Source organism: Hemiscyllium ocellatum, chromosome 17, assembly GCF_020745735.1.
Source record: "Hemiscyllium ocellatum isolate sHemOce1 chromosome 17, sHemOce1.pat.X.cur, whole genome shotgun sequence".
NCBI lineage: Eukaryota > Metazoa > Chordata > Chondrichthyes > Orectolobiformes > Hemiscylliidae > Hemiscyllium > Hemiscyllium ocellatum.
In genome coordinates, this window is record NC_083417.1 from 40487071 (window position 1) to 40508366 (window position 21296).

At 38.5% G+C, this 21296-nt stretch overlaps 1 protein-coding gene across 1 annotated transcript in view; it reads right to left on the reverse strand.

Moving 5' to 3' along the window:
- The window catches only part of itfg1 (integrin alpha FG-GAP repeat containing 1), a 245573-nt gene that overhangs the window by 62439 nt on the left and 161838 nt on the right, over nt 1-21296 (reverse strand). The window contains exons 11-12 of the mRNA XM_060837695.1: nt 17911-18061; nt 13302-13410 (exon numbers count right to left, since the gene is read on the reverse strand). Coding sequence (XP_060693678.1) covers nt 13302-13410; nt 17911-18061 — 260 coding nt within the window. The remainder of the gene's footprint in view (nt 1-13301; nt 13411-17910; nt 18062-21296) is intronic.

A 21296-nucleotide genomic window follows, 5' to 3' on the forward strand; every position in this document is an offset into this window, starting at 1 on the left:
TAATTGGGAAAAATTATTTCCTCTGGTTGGGAAGTCTGTGACAAGGGGTTTTAAATTTAAAATTGGGACAAAAGGGTTTCAGTACAGCTTAAGTTTAATTTCTTTCCTGACATGGATACAGGGAATCATTACACAACAGACCTTTGTATATTTTAGGACAGGTAATCATTTGAAGCAGAGCAAGACAAAAGCTATGGGGAAGAAGAGGGGTAGCAAGACTAGTTTTCATGAGTTGAACAAAAAAACAAAAACTAGCATGGAAGGATGGGCCAAATATCTTCCCCTTGACCTGCAAATGTTTATGGTTTGATAATGTTCTTTCTGGAAAAAGTTAACCTGTTACAATAAGCTATGACAGATGTAACTGTCCTTCTCAAGATTTCTTTTACATTATCACCAACATGAAGCATGATTCATTTTCTTTTTTTAAAAAACAACAATTGATTATCAAATCTAGGAAGTAGATTGAATGATTTAGTGAGTGTTATTATTCCCATATATGCTCACTTAGTTCTTTGTTAATTACATTCTCTCCCTTGTATTTCTTGTTAAGATTATCAGGATTAATAATTTAATTAAAACACTGCAACATTACGTAAACAGAAAGTATGTTCTGACATTCAATGGCATTACCAATGAATCCCTGGCTATCAACATCTTGGGGTGTACTACTGAGCAAAAACTCAACTAGACTATCATGTAATATAGCGGCTAGAAGAGCAGTCAGAGATGAGGAATACTGCAATGAGTAACTTACCCTGCTTCCCCAAAGCCTGCCCACCATCCACAAGGCACAAGTAAAGAATGTGATGGGATACTCTTCAATAGCCTGGAAGAGTGCAGCTCCAAAAAACTCAAGCGGCTTGATGCCATCCAGCACAAAGCAGCCTATCTGATTAGCACCACATCCACAAATATTCCCTTTACAAGTGACACACAATAGCAACAGTGTGTACCATCTACAAGATGACTTCGAAATTGCTGTTCTTTCAGTGTCATTGAGTCAAAAACCTCGAATTCCGTATCAACCACACAAGGACTGCAGTGGTTCAAGAAGGCTAACCACTATCTTCTCAAGGGTATGTACGGAAGGGCAATAAATACTGGCCCAGCCAAAGAGGTCTACATTCCATAACTGGTTTAAAAAAACAATTTTCATTAACCACAGAAAATCTTTGAAAAATTTGGTGAAAAGATATCATACTGGACTCAAAACACAAACTGTTTCTTGCTCCATAAGACCACTAAGAAATAGTAACTGGGCTAGGCCATTTGGCTCCTTGAGCCTGCTTCACCATGCATTGGGATCACAGCTGATCCAACATTCCTATCATTCATTTTCCTGCTCTTTTCCCATAACTCTTAATTTCCCTACTGATCAAGAATTGGTCTCAGCCTTAAATGTACACAAAGACTCTGCACCATAGCTATCTGTGGCAAGGAGTTTCAAAGACATTCAATCATCTGAGAGAAGAATTTTCTCCTCATCTCAATCTCAAATTTGGCATCCTTTCATTCTAAGGCAATGTCTTCTAGTCCTGGACTCTCAAGGGTCCAGGACTACTGAAAATATCCTGCCAGATGGAGGCTGATCCTCCTTGGCTGGAACATCTGCAGGCTTTTGCATCATGGGCAGGAGAGGTGAAGGACTTGAATACCTCTTGAGTGTCCTGACAGAAAACTTCAGGAGCTGTTGTATTTGGCTCTGCTTCTCTATGGGTATCTGTTGGCACCATCCTGTTTCATGAAAGGCAGAGTCAGCTGCCCCCATCTTACCACTTCATTGATGCCGAGCGTTGATGGTTACAGAAATAGAATAAAGGTTTGTATGCATATCTAACAGACACTAAGTGCGCTGGACCTGGCTCTCCATGAAGACAGCAAGATGCATACACGTTGGATAATGTTGGAGGACTCCTTCATTCTTCAATGCAGTTTACCAACTGTCTTTGACAAACGTGCCTGCTGTTTCCATTCCTGTCTTTGCATTTTGTCAAGTTCATGTATGGCAGAGACTATGTCTTCTACCTGGGCTATGTAGGTGCCTGGTCTCCAGCAGACTTCTTAAGATTCAGAAACTTGAGCCATATCTTCTTCATCCACCTGTGCACGCATGTCAGTGATGTGCTCACCAGATTGCTCCACAATCCAACCTAGATAGAGAATTACTGAGGTGGAAATCTCTGAGCTAGTGGAGGCTGCAAATGAAAACTTCTTTAACGCACTCTCTGAGGCTTCAGTGGCACCTGCCTCAAGAGGGTGAAGTAGAGCTACGGGTCTCTAGTACTGGTATCTCCGAGAAGAAGGTTTGCTGAGTGCCACTAATGCCTACATAAGGCTAGAGAGGGAATTAGTTGTATTTGGTGAATAAAAATGTGTGCAACAATTACACTGCACTAGTGTTAATGGTAAGGCAACACAGCACAACACAATGAAGACACCGACTTGGTGGCCCATTGAGGTCTCATCACCACCACGAGCTGTTCTCCAGCCAGCCTGAGCATTTTCTCCTTATATGGTTGAAAGAGCCTCAAGTCCACCAACTCCTGTGTTCTGGAATTGCTACTGCTGGTCCTTCCAGTCTGGCAGTATGACAACTTATCCTTTACGAGACAAAGGAAGGGACTGAATTTGATGTAAGTGGATGAAAGAGCCATTAGTGGAGGTGCAGGAGTACGAGAGTTGGCAATGTAACACAGGTGCTTGCGTATGGAGTGTGGAGGGAAGTATGGGTTAGTACTTTGGGAGGGTGAGTAGACATGATGCATGGAATAGAGTGAGCTGTCGCCCATGAGCCTTGGTGCGAGGTGTGTTCCATGGCAAAGTTACAGTGAGTGTTGGCCGTGCAAGTGCAAAGTAGAAGAGAGCAGGTTGTTAGAACCACCCACGTGGAGCACAAAAAAAATCACTCGCATACTTTCTGCACTGCTGTGCATCATGTTTTACTGAGGACATAGTACTCATCCAGACTGCTTAGGCAAAGTGCAAAAAAGACCACCTTTTTTCAAACCTTAAAGATTTATACCAGCATGGTCTGAGAACACTCATAGCTCATGTTATGGCTTCAGAGATTTACTTTATGGGTTCCAGTGGTTCTCCTCAGTGGCATTCACATAATATGAAAGGGCTTTGTAAGTCTGCAAAAAAGTAAAATAACCTTTAATTGTTCGAGCCAAGTTATGAGTGGCTTCTTTATCTCATTAATTGTGATTAAAACTGCTTTCATATCATTAGTGTGTTGCTAACTTCTGAAGTGCATGTTTAATGCAGCTGGTGGCAACACCAGAAATAAGCTTTGTTCGGAATTACGATTAAGAAGAACAAAGGTTTGCTGGTTTTCCTGACAGTTGGCTTCAGTAAATCTGACAATTTTATTTAGAATGCTGCTTATTGGAAACTGGCAGCACTAGCAGAAGAACCAATAAAGTACGTGAAATATATTGGCAGGAAGAATAACCTGTTTCATTCAATCACACTATCTATTTATCAGGAATTAATTTTGTCAAGCTGATGACCATCTATTGATTAAAATGTTCTATACTGATTACTGAAGATGATCATAGACAATCAGTAATTTTCTGAATATTAATTAAAATGGTGTACTCAGGGAAAGATGATTGAGAATGAAAAACAGTATCAATTAACAAAAGGTACAAATGGAGTAATGCAGTATTTAAAAGATAAAAGGATCTCGAAATGGGTTTTGAGGACAGCTATTACAATGTGAACATAAGAACTCTGATGTGAGCACTGTTCTTAAAATCAATAAATACTCATTCCTTTAATAGCAATAGTGCAACTGAAAGCCAATGCTGCATTAAAGCAAGCAAAAAAAAATCACTATCACTTAGAAGTAGCTTTGAATGTTGTAATTGGTTGAATTCATCAACACAGATCAATAGGACCTTTATAGTGGGTATCCACTAAGTAAACCAGACATGATGTCAATAATGAAGCTTTTTAAATAGTGGTTCAGCACAATGCAAATGACATTGCCTCTAAACCATGCCAAGAAGTCAGGTTTTACTACAATTTGAAACTACCAAATAATTTCTCCCCATGTTTCTTTGTAGCCTCTTGGATATTAGTTTGCAACATCTGTTCTGAATTGAAATTATCATTTGTCACCATTCTGAAATGACTTAAAAGTATCTAGATCATCAACATAAAATACAGCTTGATCAGCCAATCTTTAATGACTCTTCATTTGAAATCATGAAACCTCAAAACTGTACTTTCAAAGATCATAGATTCAAATCTAGGGATTTTCCCTCTGCGGAGAGGTTGAGTTCTTAGCAAATCTGTCATTGATATCAGTCACTGACCTCTTAATTGATTTGGGAACAGGCTTACTGGCTTTGGTGGGCATCGAAAGTTGGAGGCCTGGATATAGCTCATCACATTACCCACTGAAAAGATTAATCTTTTTTCCTGTTGTTAATTATCTCTGAGGGATTAACGCTCACTGTCACAACTCCTTTCATTTTGTATATGGTTGTGGAAATTACTATTGTCTTTTTTATTTTACATTTTTTTGATAATTTTCCCTCAACCTCCAAATTCTCCCTCCATCATTTTTGACATCCTTTGCTGGTTTGTAAAGTTTTCCCAATGTTTGGAAGCATTGTGCATCTTTTCTTTCAATTTGATACTGTTCTGAACTTTCTCAGACAGCCAAAGATACCCTTCTTGTAGAGTCTTTCTTTCTCTATGGAATAAATAATTTAGAGTTATTAGGTGTCGTTTTAAATTTTTGCTTCTTTTAAAGCCTTGCCTTTTAGCTTATTTTTCTACTCCATTGTAAATGCCTTTATTTAAATTTAAAACAATTGTTTCTAACTCAAATTTCTCAGTTTCAACCTGAATGGGAAATTCTACCACACTATAATAGGTTTTACATAGTGCATCCTTCACTATGAGGTAATTTGTTGATCCTGCCTCAGTACATATGAACATGTTTAAAATTCACTGATTCTTAGTTGACTCCAGAATGTATTGTTCTGAAAAACAGCACCAAATACAATGTATGGGCTAATTTTACAGACTAGCCTTTCCAATATGATCTAATTTATACAATGATTAAAATCTTGAATGATTATGTAATGCTTCCAATAGAAATCCCTATTATTTCTTGTATTTTACTTTGTCCTATAGTTAACTACTGTCAAATGGCTTATATACAACTCTCATAAATGGCCACTTCCTTTTGACATTTTTCAACTTCACCCAAGTGACTCTACATTTTGATTCTCCGAATCAAGATCATTTCTCACTCCATTACTGTTAGTCTTTTGGCGGAGTTGCTCAATCTCCTTTCCCTAAGATGTAGGTGCAGAAGTAGCCATTCAGTCCATCAAGTCATTCAGTGAGATTTCTGCTGATCTGATAATCCTCAATTCCATTTTCCTGCCTTTTCTCTATAATACTTGATTCCCTATGGATAGATTTTCAATCTCAGCTTTGTATGCATTTAGTCAATCAACCTCTACAATAAAGAATTCTACAGATTCACTGCTCTCTGAGTGAAAAAATTCCTCCTCAGCTATGTCTTAACTGAGTGACCTCTTACTCTGACATTATGCCCTCTGGTCCTAGATCATACCACAGAGGAAACAACTTCCCTGCATTACTCTGTCAAACTGGCAGTGAATCTTGTTTGCTGCAAAAAGGTTACCTCTCATTCTTCTGAAAATGAGTACAGATTCAGCCTACTCAACCTCTCCTTGTAAAAAAAAATCCCTACATGTCCAGGATCAACCCAGTGAATCTTCTTTGGGCTTCCTTCAGTACCAGTATATTGCACAGTATTTGGGCACCACAAATGACAACGATAAAAACAGCTATGTTAACCATGTAAAGTCATCCTTACTAACATCTAGAGCTCTTTCACAGGCTAGTCAAGCAACAGCCTGACATGCTCATACTTCACAGACAATGGTCCAGACACCGGTACCACCATCCCTGGATATGTCCTGTTCTATTGGCAGGTCAGACCTAGCAGAAGTGGCAGCACAGTGGCATACAGTTGGGAGGGTCTGGGAGTTCTCAACATAGACTCTGGACCACATTAACTCTCATGACATCATGTTAAATATGGACAAGGTAACTTCCAGCTGATCACCATGTACTGTCCACCTTTAGCTGATGAATCTACTCATCTCTGTTGAGCAACACTTGGAGGAAGCACTGAGCATGGCAAGAATGCGTTCTGACATGGAAATATATTGCTGTCCCTTCACTGTCGCTGGATCAAAATCTTGGAATCTTGGTCACATGAATGACAGCAGTTCAGAAAGTCAGCTTACCACCACTTTCTCAAAGGACAAGTCATAAATGCTGGCAACAATGCTTACATCCCACAAGACAATAAAAAAGATCTGTCACACCTCACTGGGGCAGCATGCTGGAAACACACCTCATCTATTATGTCTGTTGCTCTCGATGTGGTGTCCTCTATACTGGGGAGATAGGACGCCAACTTGCAGAGAACATCCCTGGGACACATACACTAACCAGCTCCACTGCCCTGTGGCTGAACATTTTAACATTCCCTCCCAGTCTGCTAAGGACAGTCAAGTCCTGGGCCTTCTCCACTGCCAAACTCTAGCCACCTGATGTCACATCTTCTGCCTTGGGATTCTCAAACCACACAGGATCAGTTGGAATTCACCAGTTTCTTCATTCCCCCTCCCCAACTTATTCCAGATCTAACCTTCCAACTTGGCACCACCTTCTTGAATTCTCCTACCTGACCATCTTTCTTCCTACCTATCCGCTCCACCTTCCTCTCTGACCTATCACCCCCCACCTTCAGCAACCTATCACATTCCAGGCTACTTTCCCCCCAAGCCTCAGCCCCATCTCCCCTCCCATTTATCTCTCAGCCTTCTTGGGCCATCCCCTGGGGCAACCCCTCATTCCTGATGAAGAGCTTGTGCTTGAGACATCAATGTGCCTGCTCCTCGGATGCTGCCTGAACAGCTATGCTTTTCCAGCACTACACACATCGACTCAGATCTCCAGCATCTGCAGTCTGCACTTTCTGTTGGAAACAAAGACCCTCTATTTCAGAGTTATCACAAAAGTTAACATTATTTATCCAAGTATGCAAAGTCCCCAATGTGCCTGTCAGCTTGATCCAGACTAGCGGGATACACTGAGGTAGTTTCTGTACTGAACAATAATTACTGTTTATTACAGTTATTGCATAGTTATTTACCTATGGTTTGAATCCATGATCCATGGACATATAGCCCAGCTAGTTAAACCTCTAACTCCTTCTAACAGCCCTACCCTGTACACACAGATGGACAGAGATAGACAACAAATTGGTTGAGAGTGGAGCAAAATAACATTGAGGAAACATTTCAGTGGTTCCAATCCAAAGGCCTCATTTAGATGGTTCTTGAAAAATTAGTAACAGCGCATCACTCTCACTGCAAATACTTCCTTTGACATCCCAGGATGCATAGTTTTAGGTTCAGAGGACATATTGGCTTTTTGCCCCTTTAGTTTCCTTGACTATTTTTCCTTATTGATAGCTGTTGTATTAATTTTCTCTATTCCTTTTGCCCATTGATTATTTAATATTTCTGGAATGTTATTAGAATCTCGTGTATTGTGAAGATAGATGCAAAGTACTTATTCAACTCCTCTGCTGCCTTCTTTCATCTCCAGGCTCCCAATAATTATTTCCCAGCCTTATTCGCCAAGTTGCCGACGTTCACTTGGGTCTCTCTCTTCCTTTTTACATACTTAAATGAGCTTTTGCTGTCTATCTTAATTTTTTACCCTCCAAGTTTATTTTCTTTCTCTTTTTGGCAATTATTCTGATCACCTTTTGTAGCTTTTCTTTTAAACTTCCCCGATCCTCTGCCTTACCCCTAATTTTTGCCCCACTGAAAGAGAACAGAAAACATATAATCACTGGTTAATCATGATTACTTTATCCACTTCCTAGAATCCTTCTTTTTCACTGAGTTATATTATTGTTGAGTGAAGAACTATTTTCTTAAATGTCTGCCATTATTCCTCAATCACCTTTTCTGGCTAACCCCTTTCCCAATCTACTCCAGCTAACTTTGTCCTCATTCCTTTGTAATTATCCTTATTTAAATTCAGCACAGTTATTCCGACCAAAGTTTCTTACTTTCAAACTGAATGTTAAATTTTACCATACATTTCTCGGGAATATTTTGCTCAGATCATTTTTTAAACCTTTTCATTACACATTAGATCCAAAGTAGCCTAACTCAGGTTGGACCCATAACATACTATTCAGGGAGACTGCCTCAAATTCCCTACATGAGTTCTTTCTCACGGTTTCCTCTGCCAATTTGACTTTCCCAACTAGCAAGAAGATTAAAGTCACTCATGATTAATGTACTATCCTATTCACATGTCCTTATTATCTCCTGATTTATCCCAAGTCTCACTGCATAGCTGCTGTTTGGGGATCTACATACTACTCCCACCATTGTCATCTATGAATTCTACGTTGTCTGATCTGAGATCATTTCTTGTTAATATAATTGCTTTCTTTTTTGAAGCACTTTATCATCATACTTTGCTTTCTTCTTGGCCCTTCAAAAATGACAAATATCCTTGAAAGCCTCAAAAACTTTGCAAACATATATCTGAATGTCTACCATGTCATACTCATTTATTTTTATTTGTACTTTCCATCCATCTCGTTATGAACTCAGTATTCATTTCCATAAAGAACATCTAATTCTACCTTTTTATAATTTTTCCTACTCTGACCTATTTTGTCAACACACCGTGTGTGTGGCTAATTTCTGATCATTTTACCTGCATTGTTAGCCAACACTGTTGTCTTAGTTTTTCTCTTTTAACTTTTCAAAATTTACCTCACGTAAACCCTCTTCCCCCTCCAAACTATTTTGTGTGAAGTCCTCACCACAAGCTTTAATTATTGGGTTGTTCAGGTGAAGGCTGTTCCAATGGTATAGCCTTATTTCTCTACATGGACCTTTGAGCCATGCATTCAAACTCCCTGATCTTATTTACCCTCATCCAAATGTGATGCAATACCTTTGTGATTCTGCAATTCAACTTAACTCTAGCTGCCCATATTCTCTCAGCAGAACCTCTTTCTTATTCACTTTGATGTCATTGATACCCATGTAGACAATAGAAACTGCATATTTCTCCTCCCACTCAAAGGTCCTCTCTAACCCTGATATATTTCTCTTACTTCTGACAAAGGCAAACAAAACAGCCTTCATGACTGATGTTCTCAAATGCAGAAGATAAATCTATCTCCTGAACTATACTGTTCCCTGCTACAAATATGCTGTTCTTTTGCTCGCTCAACTTGAATGATTCCCTGCACCATACTGTCATGAATTGGTCTGCATATCCTCTGTTTCTACTCTCATTCAAACTGGCTGCAAGAACCTTAAACCGGTCGAAAATTTATAATAGTAGAGTTTTTCCATTGCTACCTTTTGGATCCCCACACCTGCTTCTTTTTCACTCACCTGTCTCCACCCCATCTCCATTGCCCTGTCCTTGACCATAAACGAAATCATAAGTATCTAGCCTAAGGGATGTTACTGCTTTCTGGAACAAGATAACCAGTTAACTCCCCCACCATAACACCACCCCAATGCATGACAATATCTGAAGCTTGAATTCCATCTCTTCAACTTAGACCTGCCATTCCTAGAACTGCAGAATATTACTGAAGATTTGGTTTCTACGGATCACATAAATATCCACCAGTACTCACATGCTACAGCTGCAACACATCATCTGCCTAGCCATCTGGATTTTGTTTGTATTTAACTACTTAGACTTCAAGCTTAGGATATCATTCATTGATTACCAGCAGCTGCATTACGACATTTATTTAGTTACAATATGAATTAAATACTTATATCACTTCAGTATCAATTCAACCTACTATCTCAGCTTAGAGACAAGAATAAACTTTATTCCACTACATAGCCACATACCTACTTAATGTCTCTGGACTTCTGCCCTCAAGTCTCAAAGTTTCTCTTTCAGATCAGTCCCGTTTTTGGAAAATGCCAGAAATGTACTTCCTCCCTCAATTCACGGAATTCCTTCACTTACTAAATTCCTGGATTGAAGCATTTGGTCTAGTAGTGTGACTCTACTACAAATCTGTTAACGGCATTTTTGAAAGTCAAAACATGAACAAGGTTCTAGACACAAGAATAAAAATCCCATCATAAGCACTAGCAATCACAACTAAAGTAAAAAAACCTGCAAAATTGATAACAGGTCTGTGAGAATCTAAGGAAAAGAAATGTGAATGTGATGGGTGTAAATTTTGCTATAGAACTGGAAAGAAGGAAATTATAATGCTTTTTACTGAATTGAATAAAACAGCAATTCAAAATTCACTCCACGAAGGAATTTATCCATCTCCCCATTGCCAGTTTTGCTCAAAGATTTGTCATTTGAATTTTAACAACTTTTGCTTCTGACAGTTACATTTATGGCAAGACTATGTGGCATGGAATGAACCAAAGCAACCATGAGATTATAAATCAAAGCATTTCATTCCCCTCCCAAAACAAACACTCTATGATGGTGTCTTTCAAACACAGTAACTTGAATTGCCTACTGACTAAGATCAAACACATTTTCTTACTGGCATCTTCCTCATCCCCCTTGTTTTATTTATGTATTCTATCAATTCTCATCCACGGTACAGAAGCTTGTTCATTTTTCCCACGTCTCTATTTCAGCCACTTCCAGCTACCTCCTAATTAACCCATTTAGTTATTTTTGTGGTATAAAAATAGCTTAAGATGTGACGGATGAAAAAGAAAACTGATCTAGTGGAAAGATCATATCCTTGAAGTGGTGTTCAGTTGCGTATAAGAGTACTTCAGGATAAAAATAAAAGCAGCATCTCTCAGAATTTCACATCAGCCAGAGGTTCCTGAACCTCCCTCAGGAACCAGCACCCCACAACCTAAGTTGACTTGTGGGAATGTCTGATATGACCTACCATCTGACATGAAGGGGCTTTTTGTACGGTCTGCAGTTGCAAAGCATCTACTTCAATTCCTACATCTGCCACCTATCCTTCACATGCTTTTTGTTTAAAACCATTGGACTGCAGGGGTCCCCAGTGGAGTCGTCCTACTTTTCATTGGGAATTGATGGTGGAGCGCGTTGCATGTAGCATCCCATGTAATTGCACATTGCTGAAGTTCACTCAATCCCAGCCCAACTGTTTGTTTTGAGGCGCTGTCGAGCCTGTGGACAATGTATATATATGCTGCGGTTAACTCTTTACTTATTTAAAAATCTTTTGCTATTCTTTTGGTTGCACTTCAGCAGCCACACTCCTGATCTTTGGCCATCCGGTGCAGAGGGTTGTGGGTAAGTCAGAGGACCTCCTCATGGGTCTGCTCCCACGTCTGGTCAGATTGGCCATTAATATGTGCATAAGGGGTCACAGCTACCAACTGTCTGCCCCTCTAGTGCCATAATGTTTGTGTCTGGTGTACTTGGAGAGTGAGCACAAGACATCCATCAATACTCTCAATCCCTTTAGAGACAGATGGACACCACAGAAGGTAGAGTGTTTTATCTCTCTATCCAACTCTATTTTGATTTGATTTGATTTATTACTGTCACGTGTACTCAGGTACAGTACAAAGTGTTGTATTACATGCTTTACAGGCAGATCAACCTGTACAAACGCATAGGGTAACAGAACAGAGTGCAGTTTTCAATGTTACAGCTGCTAAGAAGGTGCAGAGAGAGATCAACATTAACGTTAAAGAGGTCTGATAAGAGCTAGGAAGAAGCTAACCTTGAATCGGTTTGTACATGTATTCAAACTTTTATTTTTTTTGCCTAACGGAAGAAGGCGGAAGAGAGTATAACTGGAATGGGAGTGGTCTTTGATTAAACTGGCTGCTTTCCTGATGCAGTGAGAAGTACAAATTTGATTTAGGCCCACCACCTTTGGTGGTCTTAATGGGTTCTGCCTGTAAATTAATCAAATTGAAAAAAATAGATGATTTATTGGTGGAAGTTAATAGATGAAAAAATATAATAAGTGATTTGATGTTGGGAAGATAAAACAATTCAGCTGTATTTAAGAGCACTTACGAATATAATTTTAAAAATCTTTGATTTAATGGTGGTAATTAAATATGAAAATTGTTACAGGTGATTTTGTGGTAGGATAGATTGCTCAGTCGTATGTGGGAGCACTTCCAAATATTTTTAAAAAAAATCTCTGAATGGGCCTGTTGTGGTGCAGTAAGGCCCGGGTTTAAGTGCTATCTGTTCTAGAAATGTGTCAGAATGCCCCGAAACAGATGGATTTAAAACTTTTAAAATGTGTTTGGTGTTCAGAATAATGCTGCCACAAATCAGTTGCAATGGCATACTTAAATGAAATGACAAGTGTTTAGATAATGTACATTAATAAAAGCAAATATTTGCCAAAATTTAAAAAAAAACATTTTTGAAGGGCTCTTGAGGTGCAGTGTTTGTACCCTACCTTTGTGCTAGAAGGCCTGGGTTCAGGTTCCACCTGCTCGAGAGGTAGGTCACAACATGTCTGAACTGATTGATTACAAAGCATTTCAGTTGGCAAAGTGTCTTAAAAGAAGGTGCTGCAGACAAGGGAGACCAGTTTAAGATGATGTTTTGCAGTTCAAAAATGCAGCCAGGTATTGCTTTGTCACTTCAGGATAATGTTGGACCAGTCAGCTTTCATAACTCTGCTCTTACGTACTTCAGAAAATGAGATCCATGAATGGTTAAACTAGGCATAATTGATTCTTTATCTCTCGTATTGAAAGGAATGGAGATAAAAACTAGACTGGAAGAATGGCTAAGTGCAATGGTCTTTATGGGGATGAGAACATGAATGGGCTGATTATTAATTTACAGATTCACTAAATAAAAGCTGGATAGAAAATGAGTCTTGATTGGGATTAGGGGAAAACTTGAACGTCAACAACTTTTGCTTTTTTGAAAGAACAATAACCTACTTCATAAAATTTTCCAGCAAAACCAGACAACTGAGAACATGACAACAGTGGAAAATAAATTCAAGTAACAAGCAGTAGAGGAGTTTGAACAGAAGTTGATGAGGATTCCCGTAGTATAGTTATTGGACTCCTTTGTTTAAACTTTCCATAAATTAGTACTGCTTTAGTTACTGAGACTAACATCAGTTTCCTATTGTTTTTTAACTAGATTATTAAAGTAATCTTCTAATTGTCGAAGTATTGCATGATTTTAATAAATAAAAAAGTATGTGACTGTCTACTTACCAATGACTTTTACAAAATAAGCATCAGCATCAAAGTTATTTCGCAAAGCATGGATGGTGAATTCTGAATTTTCCTTATTTTTGTTTAATACCAGCAAGTCCAAGATACCCTGTCATAACAAACATTTGACACATGAAAAATAATGTTATAGTGTATAATCGTATAAACTTTCATGAAAATGAAGATACAGCACTTTTTAACATTAAAAAACACCATTCAAAAATCCTGTTCAGTAAAGAAGCTGATATGTGCACAAAATCATACACTATGTCCAGGAGGAGACCATTCAGCCTGTCATGTCCATGGCAGTTTTCTGGAAGAAAAATTTGACAAGTCCCACTTCCCTTTCCTTTCTCTGCAGAAATGCAAATTTTTTCTCCCAATTCAAATGATTATCCATGTCTGTTCTGAAGACCCCACTTGAATCTGCTTCCATTAAGCTTACAGGCACAGCCTTCCAAAGCCTAACCATTTGCTGAAAAAAAAATTCCTCATGTCACCAATGTTTCTTTTGTAAATTACCCTAATCAGTTACCACTGACTATTGAACCTTCCATTAATGGGAACTGTTTGTATCTCTGTACTCAATCAAAACCTCTCATGACTTCTGAAAAGAAATTTCCTCTCAATCATCTCTTCTACAAGATTAGCCCCAGCTTCTCCAGTCTAATTAGTAATCCATGAGGTTCCTTATCATTGGAACCATTAAACTCCAAAGCTGAGCATGATAATTAAGAAGCTACTTAGAGCATACTTGGACATTGAATTTCATCTCCTCAGTCTGAGCCCAACGTAGAGAAACATAAGGTGCTTTTCATAGGAACAAAGGTTTTAATATTAAAATTAGTATTATAGAATTTGAAATAAAAATTGAGGCAATCTTTCTACTTTATAAATCATTGGTGTCACTATATTTAGAATACTGTGCATAGTTCTGATTGTAAATGTGCAACAAGATATTGCAGTTATTAAAATGACACAGAAGACAGCAAGCAGAATGAATGAGGTGATGGAGGGATTAAATTATCAGCAATTCTGTAAATTGGGGACGCTCTCACCAGAACAGAGGTTGAAAAATGATACGATTGCTGTTTTTAGGAATCTAATGTGATGAGAAAAATGCAGACCGTGATAAGCTACCCAGAAAAATGCCTGAGGGGTACAAGTTCAAAGCTACTCTGTGAAATATTATTTCAGTCACTAAGTGGTCAAACTTTAGAGCAGACTCAATTAACGTGGCAATGGAAACAAACTATGTTGTTTTACTCAAATGCAAATTGGGCAATTCCTTTAAGCAAACATTTTGGGACCTCCTATGTATATTTTGAAACATGTCAGGTGGCACTTGGCAAGCAAAGTATGCTTGAATGAAAACGGCTAACTTTTGGTCTTTGGTTTCCAAAGCTCTTGCTCGCTGATGTGTTCTCCATCTCACGTCTGTATCTATTTTAGACTAATTGATAGGGAAGGGTAAAAAAACAAGCAGAATTTGGGTGATTAGTAAGCAAGTTGATTAATATGACATGTGAACTGGCATGTGGCAATTTGTATGAAAGACAAATTAGACAGGCCTTTTTTTCTGTCTCAAGTCTGAGGCCCAGGATATACTGTCACAATTCAAAACTTTGTTGATCAAAGCTGCACTAATTTAAACAATTTAAAGCATAATTATATTTAAATTCAGATATATTTCAAGAAATAAGTGAAATCATTCCTTGCAATGTGACTAACTAAAAACAATTTTTATGTTGGTGTAGCAATCTGTTATTCAACAACAGCTTATATGCATACTGCTTTTAGTGTTGTAAAATGGCTAAAATTACTTTACAGCAATGTTATAAAAAAAATGACAAAACCACATAAACAGGTTTGAGGACAGCTTTCTAACTGAAAAAGTAGGTTTTAAACAGCATCTTAAAATGTTTGAAAAGCCTGACGTTGAAACTTTTCATAGCAAGAAACTTATGAAGTAGAATTAAATAATCAGATAGTTATTACTTTGGATCTGACTAAATGAGTAATTAAGGTTTCATTAATGACGCAATGCTGATTTTCATACACATATTGCGAGGTTATATCAGTAACTAGATAGCTGAAACAGCCTAATATAAATTACAGGCTGGGCAAGTAGTCCGGTAGTTCAAAGGCTAGTTCCATGAATACCTTATTATGGGTTGAATAGTGACAGTTCTTGGACTTCAATGCCTAATAATGTATTTTAAGGACAAGTTAATGCAAAAAAATCAAGTTAGTTCTGAGGTGAAAGTGAGGACTGCAGATGCTGGAGATTAGAGTAGAGTGTGGTGCTGGAAAAGCATAGATCAGGCAGAATCTGAAGACCAGGAAAATTGACGTTTCAGGCAAAAGCCCTTCATTAGGAATTAATCAGGATTCCTGATGAAGGGCTTTTGCCCAAAACGTCAATTTTCAGCTCCTTGGATACTGCTTGACCTGCTATGCTTTTCCAGCACCACATTTGAGTTAATTCTTAGCCAGTATATAAGGCAATCTGGTCACGCATTGTTAAAATGAAATGTCCTCGCATCACCAATATAGGTTGGAAAGACTATGAGACCAAAGATTCTGGAGGAAAACAAATTACATGCACAAGGATATATTTTGTAGTGATTGATCTCAATTACAGTGATCTCACTGTTATTGCTGTGGTTTGTGTGTTGTGTGTTCAGTTTTAACGTTAGGACTCTTTACCAGCAGAAACCTTCTTGTTTAGTTCTGCTGAGCAACAAATACTCACCACTTCTAATGACATTTTACTCTATTTTCAGGATTCTGTCATCCTTTTTACCACCTTCTTCCTAGGTAGTAATAATTCATTAAGTTTCAGAGGAATGCTCTCACTCAAAGATAAGAATTGTTGTTGCTGTTACTCATCATTTACAGATTCCTAAGATTTGCAGTGTGACATTTTTAAGGTGATGCAACAAATAAGAAAAAGCTTTATATCTGAAAGGGCAACTGTCTTGTGTATTCCTGGCATGCTATCTCCAGTATTTTTATGTTTTTAAATTTCAAAAATAAATCCTCATTGAATAAATTACATTTTGAAGAATCTCTTCTTCAGTGTCTCCCTTTCATTTTCACATTAGCTAACTAATATTTTATGAATATGAAAGTGTGCACAATCAGGTTAGCCCACTACACTAACATTATTACAGCCAAGCCAATGGTGCTACATGGCTCCTGATGAAGGGCTTATGCCTGAAACATCGATTCTCCTGCTCCTCGGATGCTGCCTGACTGGCTGTGCTTTTCCAGCACCAGTCTTGACCCTGATCTCCAGCATCTGCAGTCCTCACTTTCGCCCAATAGTGCTACAGTCAGTCCCGGATAACTGACTGAATAACATAGTGAGTTATCCCCTTTTCCATAAAAGATCAAGCAGAGGAGAGCCGGTGGGCCCACCCTGGGAAAATCAGAGTACAAACATGAATTGAGACGAAGGGCAGAGTTTTACAGTCCTCCACTGGCAGGTTTCCAGTTGGGGGTGGAATTAATTTTCTGAATTAATTTCCTGTTGACAGCTCATTCACCCCAACTGCAATTTTATGGGAGATGGCAGGTACAAGGCCAGCCCTCCGTCCTTCTCACAATGGGCATTCTGTAACTATTTCACCCCCATTTTCAAACTGGCCTCAATTTTGAGGCTGGCAGGAGGATATTAGTGCAGGAGTTTAGATAAGGGAAAAAAAGGGATGCCTGACAAGTCATGCTATTTGGACCTCAAGAAGGAACGGAGACCCTGCTTCAAATGACTTCTTTCCGTTAGGCACATCTCCACATGCTCTAGTACTCTGTGGATGCTCCTCTCAACCCTAGCCCCTCTCTCCATCAAGACCCCATTCCTCTCTCCCCATTTCCCTAGGCCTCATCCTCACCATCCTCCTGTAACAATTTCTCTACTTATCTAGTACTAGAATCTAGGGGTTGGAATCTGAGGACTCATTACAGTCCTAATCCTGGCCTCTGCTGCTACTGGCATGCAGCGACTACAACTGCCAGCTTCATTAAAACTACAAGTTACCCCACACTCTTACATGTCTTTAAAGCCGCTCAGCGACCACTGTTCTAATTTTAGCTATTTGTTCGTGACAGGCTAGTTTAAAAATACGATGAACAGTGGATAATTTAAGGCAGTATGGGCAAAAAAATTGAATCTCCCCAGTTTTCTCCTCCAAACACCTTTTCTTCAATGTCACCATCATTTTCATCTCGTAGAATAGTGTTGCATCATACTATGCAAACAATTTCAAAGCAGACAAAGTATATTGATGCTAAAACTACCAATGGTCATCATTCAGATCCAAAAATCTGCACTGTATGACAAGGGTCACCAGACAATAATTATAATTAATTTATCCTCTTCCTAGCCTTATATTGTTAATCCACTATCCTAGGTGAGGTCTGTACAGACCAGGAATTGATTCTGAACGTGGAGGAATGCCTCATCTGCAGGAATCATTATTCTACTAGGTAGTTGCCACAACCATACATCAGTAAAGTTCCCAATACTAGCAGTTATAAAAGATTGACATTGATAGTCAAATAAATAATGTGGAAAAGATAATGAGCAACACTATTCTGAACTTACATCTTCATAAATGTCAAAGAAGGTTGCAACAACAGCATTTTTAATTCCATTTAAATCGGACAGCTCCCAAAGAACCTTGAACATTCGACCCACAGGCTTGCAGCTTGCATCATTGCATGGAACATTTTCCAGTAGAAAAGCTTGTGTGTTGCTGCAAGAGGAGAAAGTTGCTTAAAGATTACAAACTATAAATTGATCATTGAGAGCAGAAACATTGGTAATTTGACTCCTGGTGATTGCCAAAAAAAACAGCAATACTGGATTGGCCACCTGCCATGCATTGGTCAATATACTTTTATCTGTTCTATATTGTTACCAATAATTAAAATGACCCTTAGGGGTAAATCGCAAATTGTATTCAAGCACTTTATTAGTACCTTTACCACTTGAATAACAATACCAGTTGTAAGTAGTGGGGAGTTAACTCCCTCTACTTTGCAACTAGTTACTGGAAAAGAATGACATTTTCTCCATTTACATATAAAACATGCTATACTCTATACTAGTAACATTATGAGCTTTGCTGAATAAGAGATAGTTTTTTTGTATAATGGGCCAATGCCTACTGGGGCCCAGTTTTAGAATGCTTAAACCGTTTCACATATGACTTGAGCAAAACGAAAAACCCTCACTTCATTAAACTGGACTGGATTTGAATTCACTTCCCAGAAGTAAAAGGTTAAAGGTTTAATATATAATGTATTATATGACTTATACGTAGAAACAAAAATAAAAGTTTGTGCAGTTCACTGTGCAAGTGTATTATTTCTGTAGGCAAGTTTAAAATAACCTGTTCATTATATGTGCCGAGGACTGTAAAACACAAACTGTTTAGGGGTGGTTGTGAAGCTTGATGGATGAGAAATGTACTTCAAACAAGAGAGTTTCTATCTAGGCTGCTATTAGTGCTGCTGAAACGGAAATCCATATGATTTAGCAGGAGGTGAAAGCAGCACTCTTGCAAATGTTTTCAGATAGCGTGGTTGCAACATTGCCAGTCTATCATGTTTTCAGTCTCAATGTTTTCTTATACATCCCGAAAAAATCAGTAATATCTTCTAAGAAAGAAAACATTCCACAAAGCGAGATTGAAAGCTTCCATGTTATTTTAAAACCATTTTTTTTTACAACCGACTACACTTTTTTCAGACAGATAACAACCCATCTGTTCTTAATCACTGAAGCTTTTAAAATGCAAATACATTCCCCCAGTGAAGGATTACAGCTTACTACTTCCTTTCAACTAACCCATTTATCTAAGTAGAAATGTCTCAAAAATCTGTAATTTCCTGAAAATCTAAGTTGACACTTAACAGCCCTCCTGACCTTTCATTTATTTCTTGTCAGGAGCTATCATTTTACATCAGATGAAGCTGAACAAAAAAAACTCTTCACAGATGAGCAGATCGTGAGGAGGTGGTCCAAATCTTTTAATTGCTTCTAAAACACATTTTGGAGGAACTAACTATAATCACACACCATCTGGCTTTTTCAATTCTGTCATGACAACTCGGAGGTACAGGATGATGTCACACAGTATGCCTAATAATTAAAATGTTTGGCCTATAATTACAAACATTGTTATTAACCCTCCACAGACTCTTGATGCCCACACAGTAAGTTGAGAACTTGTACTGCATGCAACATTCCAGTCTGCAAAATGTCAATATCTAATATTGTTAAGAGAATACAAAGTGGACTCCAAATTAATGGTTAAACAAAGTAAGTGAAATTTACTATTAGGCCTCCATGAAAGCAACATTCACATTATGACAAGTTCTGAACTGAAAAAGCAAAGGGAGGCTCAATTTCAGATTTTAACAGCTTCATTTGCAGCATAAAGTAACAAAACAAAAATGTAAGGTTACAATCACAGTGAGATATTTCCCTCCAAATTTAGACGGGAATGTGGAGGTGGGATGATACTCAACATAATAGAGACAACAAAATTGGTTCCGATATTACTTTTTATGCTTCATAGTTACTTTACATATCCAATCGATTAATTTTTAACTGATTTGATTAAATTTAATTTATTGTCACATGTATCAAGATTAGCAAAAAGCATCGTTTTGCGTGCTAACCAGACAAATCATATTTTAAGTACATCAGGATAACAGAACAGAACAAAGTACAATACAGCACAGGAACAGGCCCTTCGGCCCTCCAAGTCTGTGCTGATACATTTTTCCCTTCCATACTAAAACTGTCTTCACTTAGAGTCTATATTTCCAGCATCCGCAGTCCTCACTTTTGCCTAGTTGATTTATTGCTTTATTCCCTTCCTATTCATGGATGCTGTTATCTTGTCTGCTTCCACCATCTCCACTGGCAGCGCATTCCAGGCACTCACCACCCTTTGCATGAAAATCCTGGTATATCTCTTAAAATTTCCCCTAACGCCTCGCACCTTGAACCTGTGTTCCCTAGTAATTGACCCCTCCACCCTAAGAAAAAGCCTTATACTTTCCACTCTAGCCATACCATTCATAATCTTATAAAGTTCTGTCAGGTTGCCTCTCGACCTCCTGCATAAACACTGAGAAAATCCCAGTCTATCCAATCTTTCTTCAGCGTTAAAACCCCTCATACGAGGCAACATCCTGAACAACCTTTTCCATACCATTTCCAAAGCATCCATATCTGATAGTGTGGTGACCAGAACTGCTCGTAATATTTCAAGTGTGGCCTAACTAAAGTTCTGTAAAGCTACAGCATAACTTGCCTATCCTTAGACGTAATGCCCCTTCCAATGAAGGCGAACATGCCACAGGCCTTTTTAACTACCTTATTTACCTGTGCTGCCACTTTCACTATTTTGTGGGTCTGTACACCCAGATCCCTCTGCATACCAATACTACTAAGGGTTCTGTCATTCACTGCATAACTACCACCTGTACTTGACCTTCCAAAATGCATCACCTCACATTTATCCAGATTAACTTCCATCTGCCATTTTTCTGCCCATTCCTCCAACTGATCTATGTCCTGTTGAATCTTCTAATAATCCTCCTCACTATCCGCAACTCCACCAAACTTTGCATTGTCTGCAAAGTTACTAATTAGACCAGCCATGTTTTCCATAAATCATTTACATAGAACACGAACAGCAGAGGTCCAGCACTGATCCCTGCGGAACATCGCCAGTAACAACACTCCATTTGAAAACCATCCTTCCACCACTATCCTTTGTCTCCTATGCCTAAGCCAGTTCTGCATTCATCTTGCCAGCTCACCTTTGATATTATGTAACTTCACCTTTTGTACCAGTCTGCCATGAGAGACCTTGTCAAAAGCTTTACTGAAGTCCACGTAGAGATCATCAACCGTTTTTCCCTCATCGATTATCTTCATTTGGAAGAAAATGGACTCATCAGTGAAAGGCA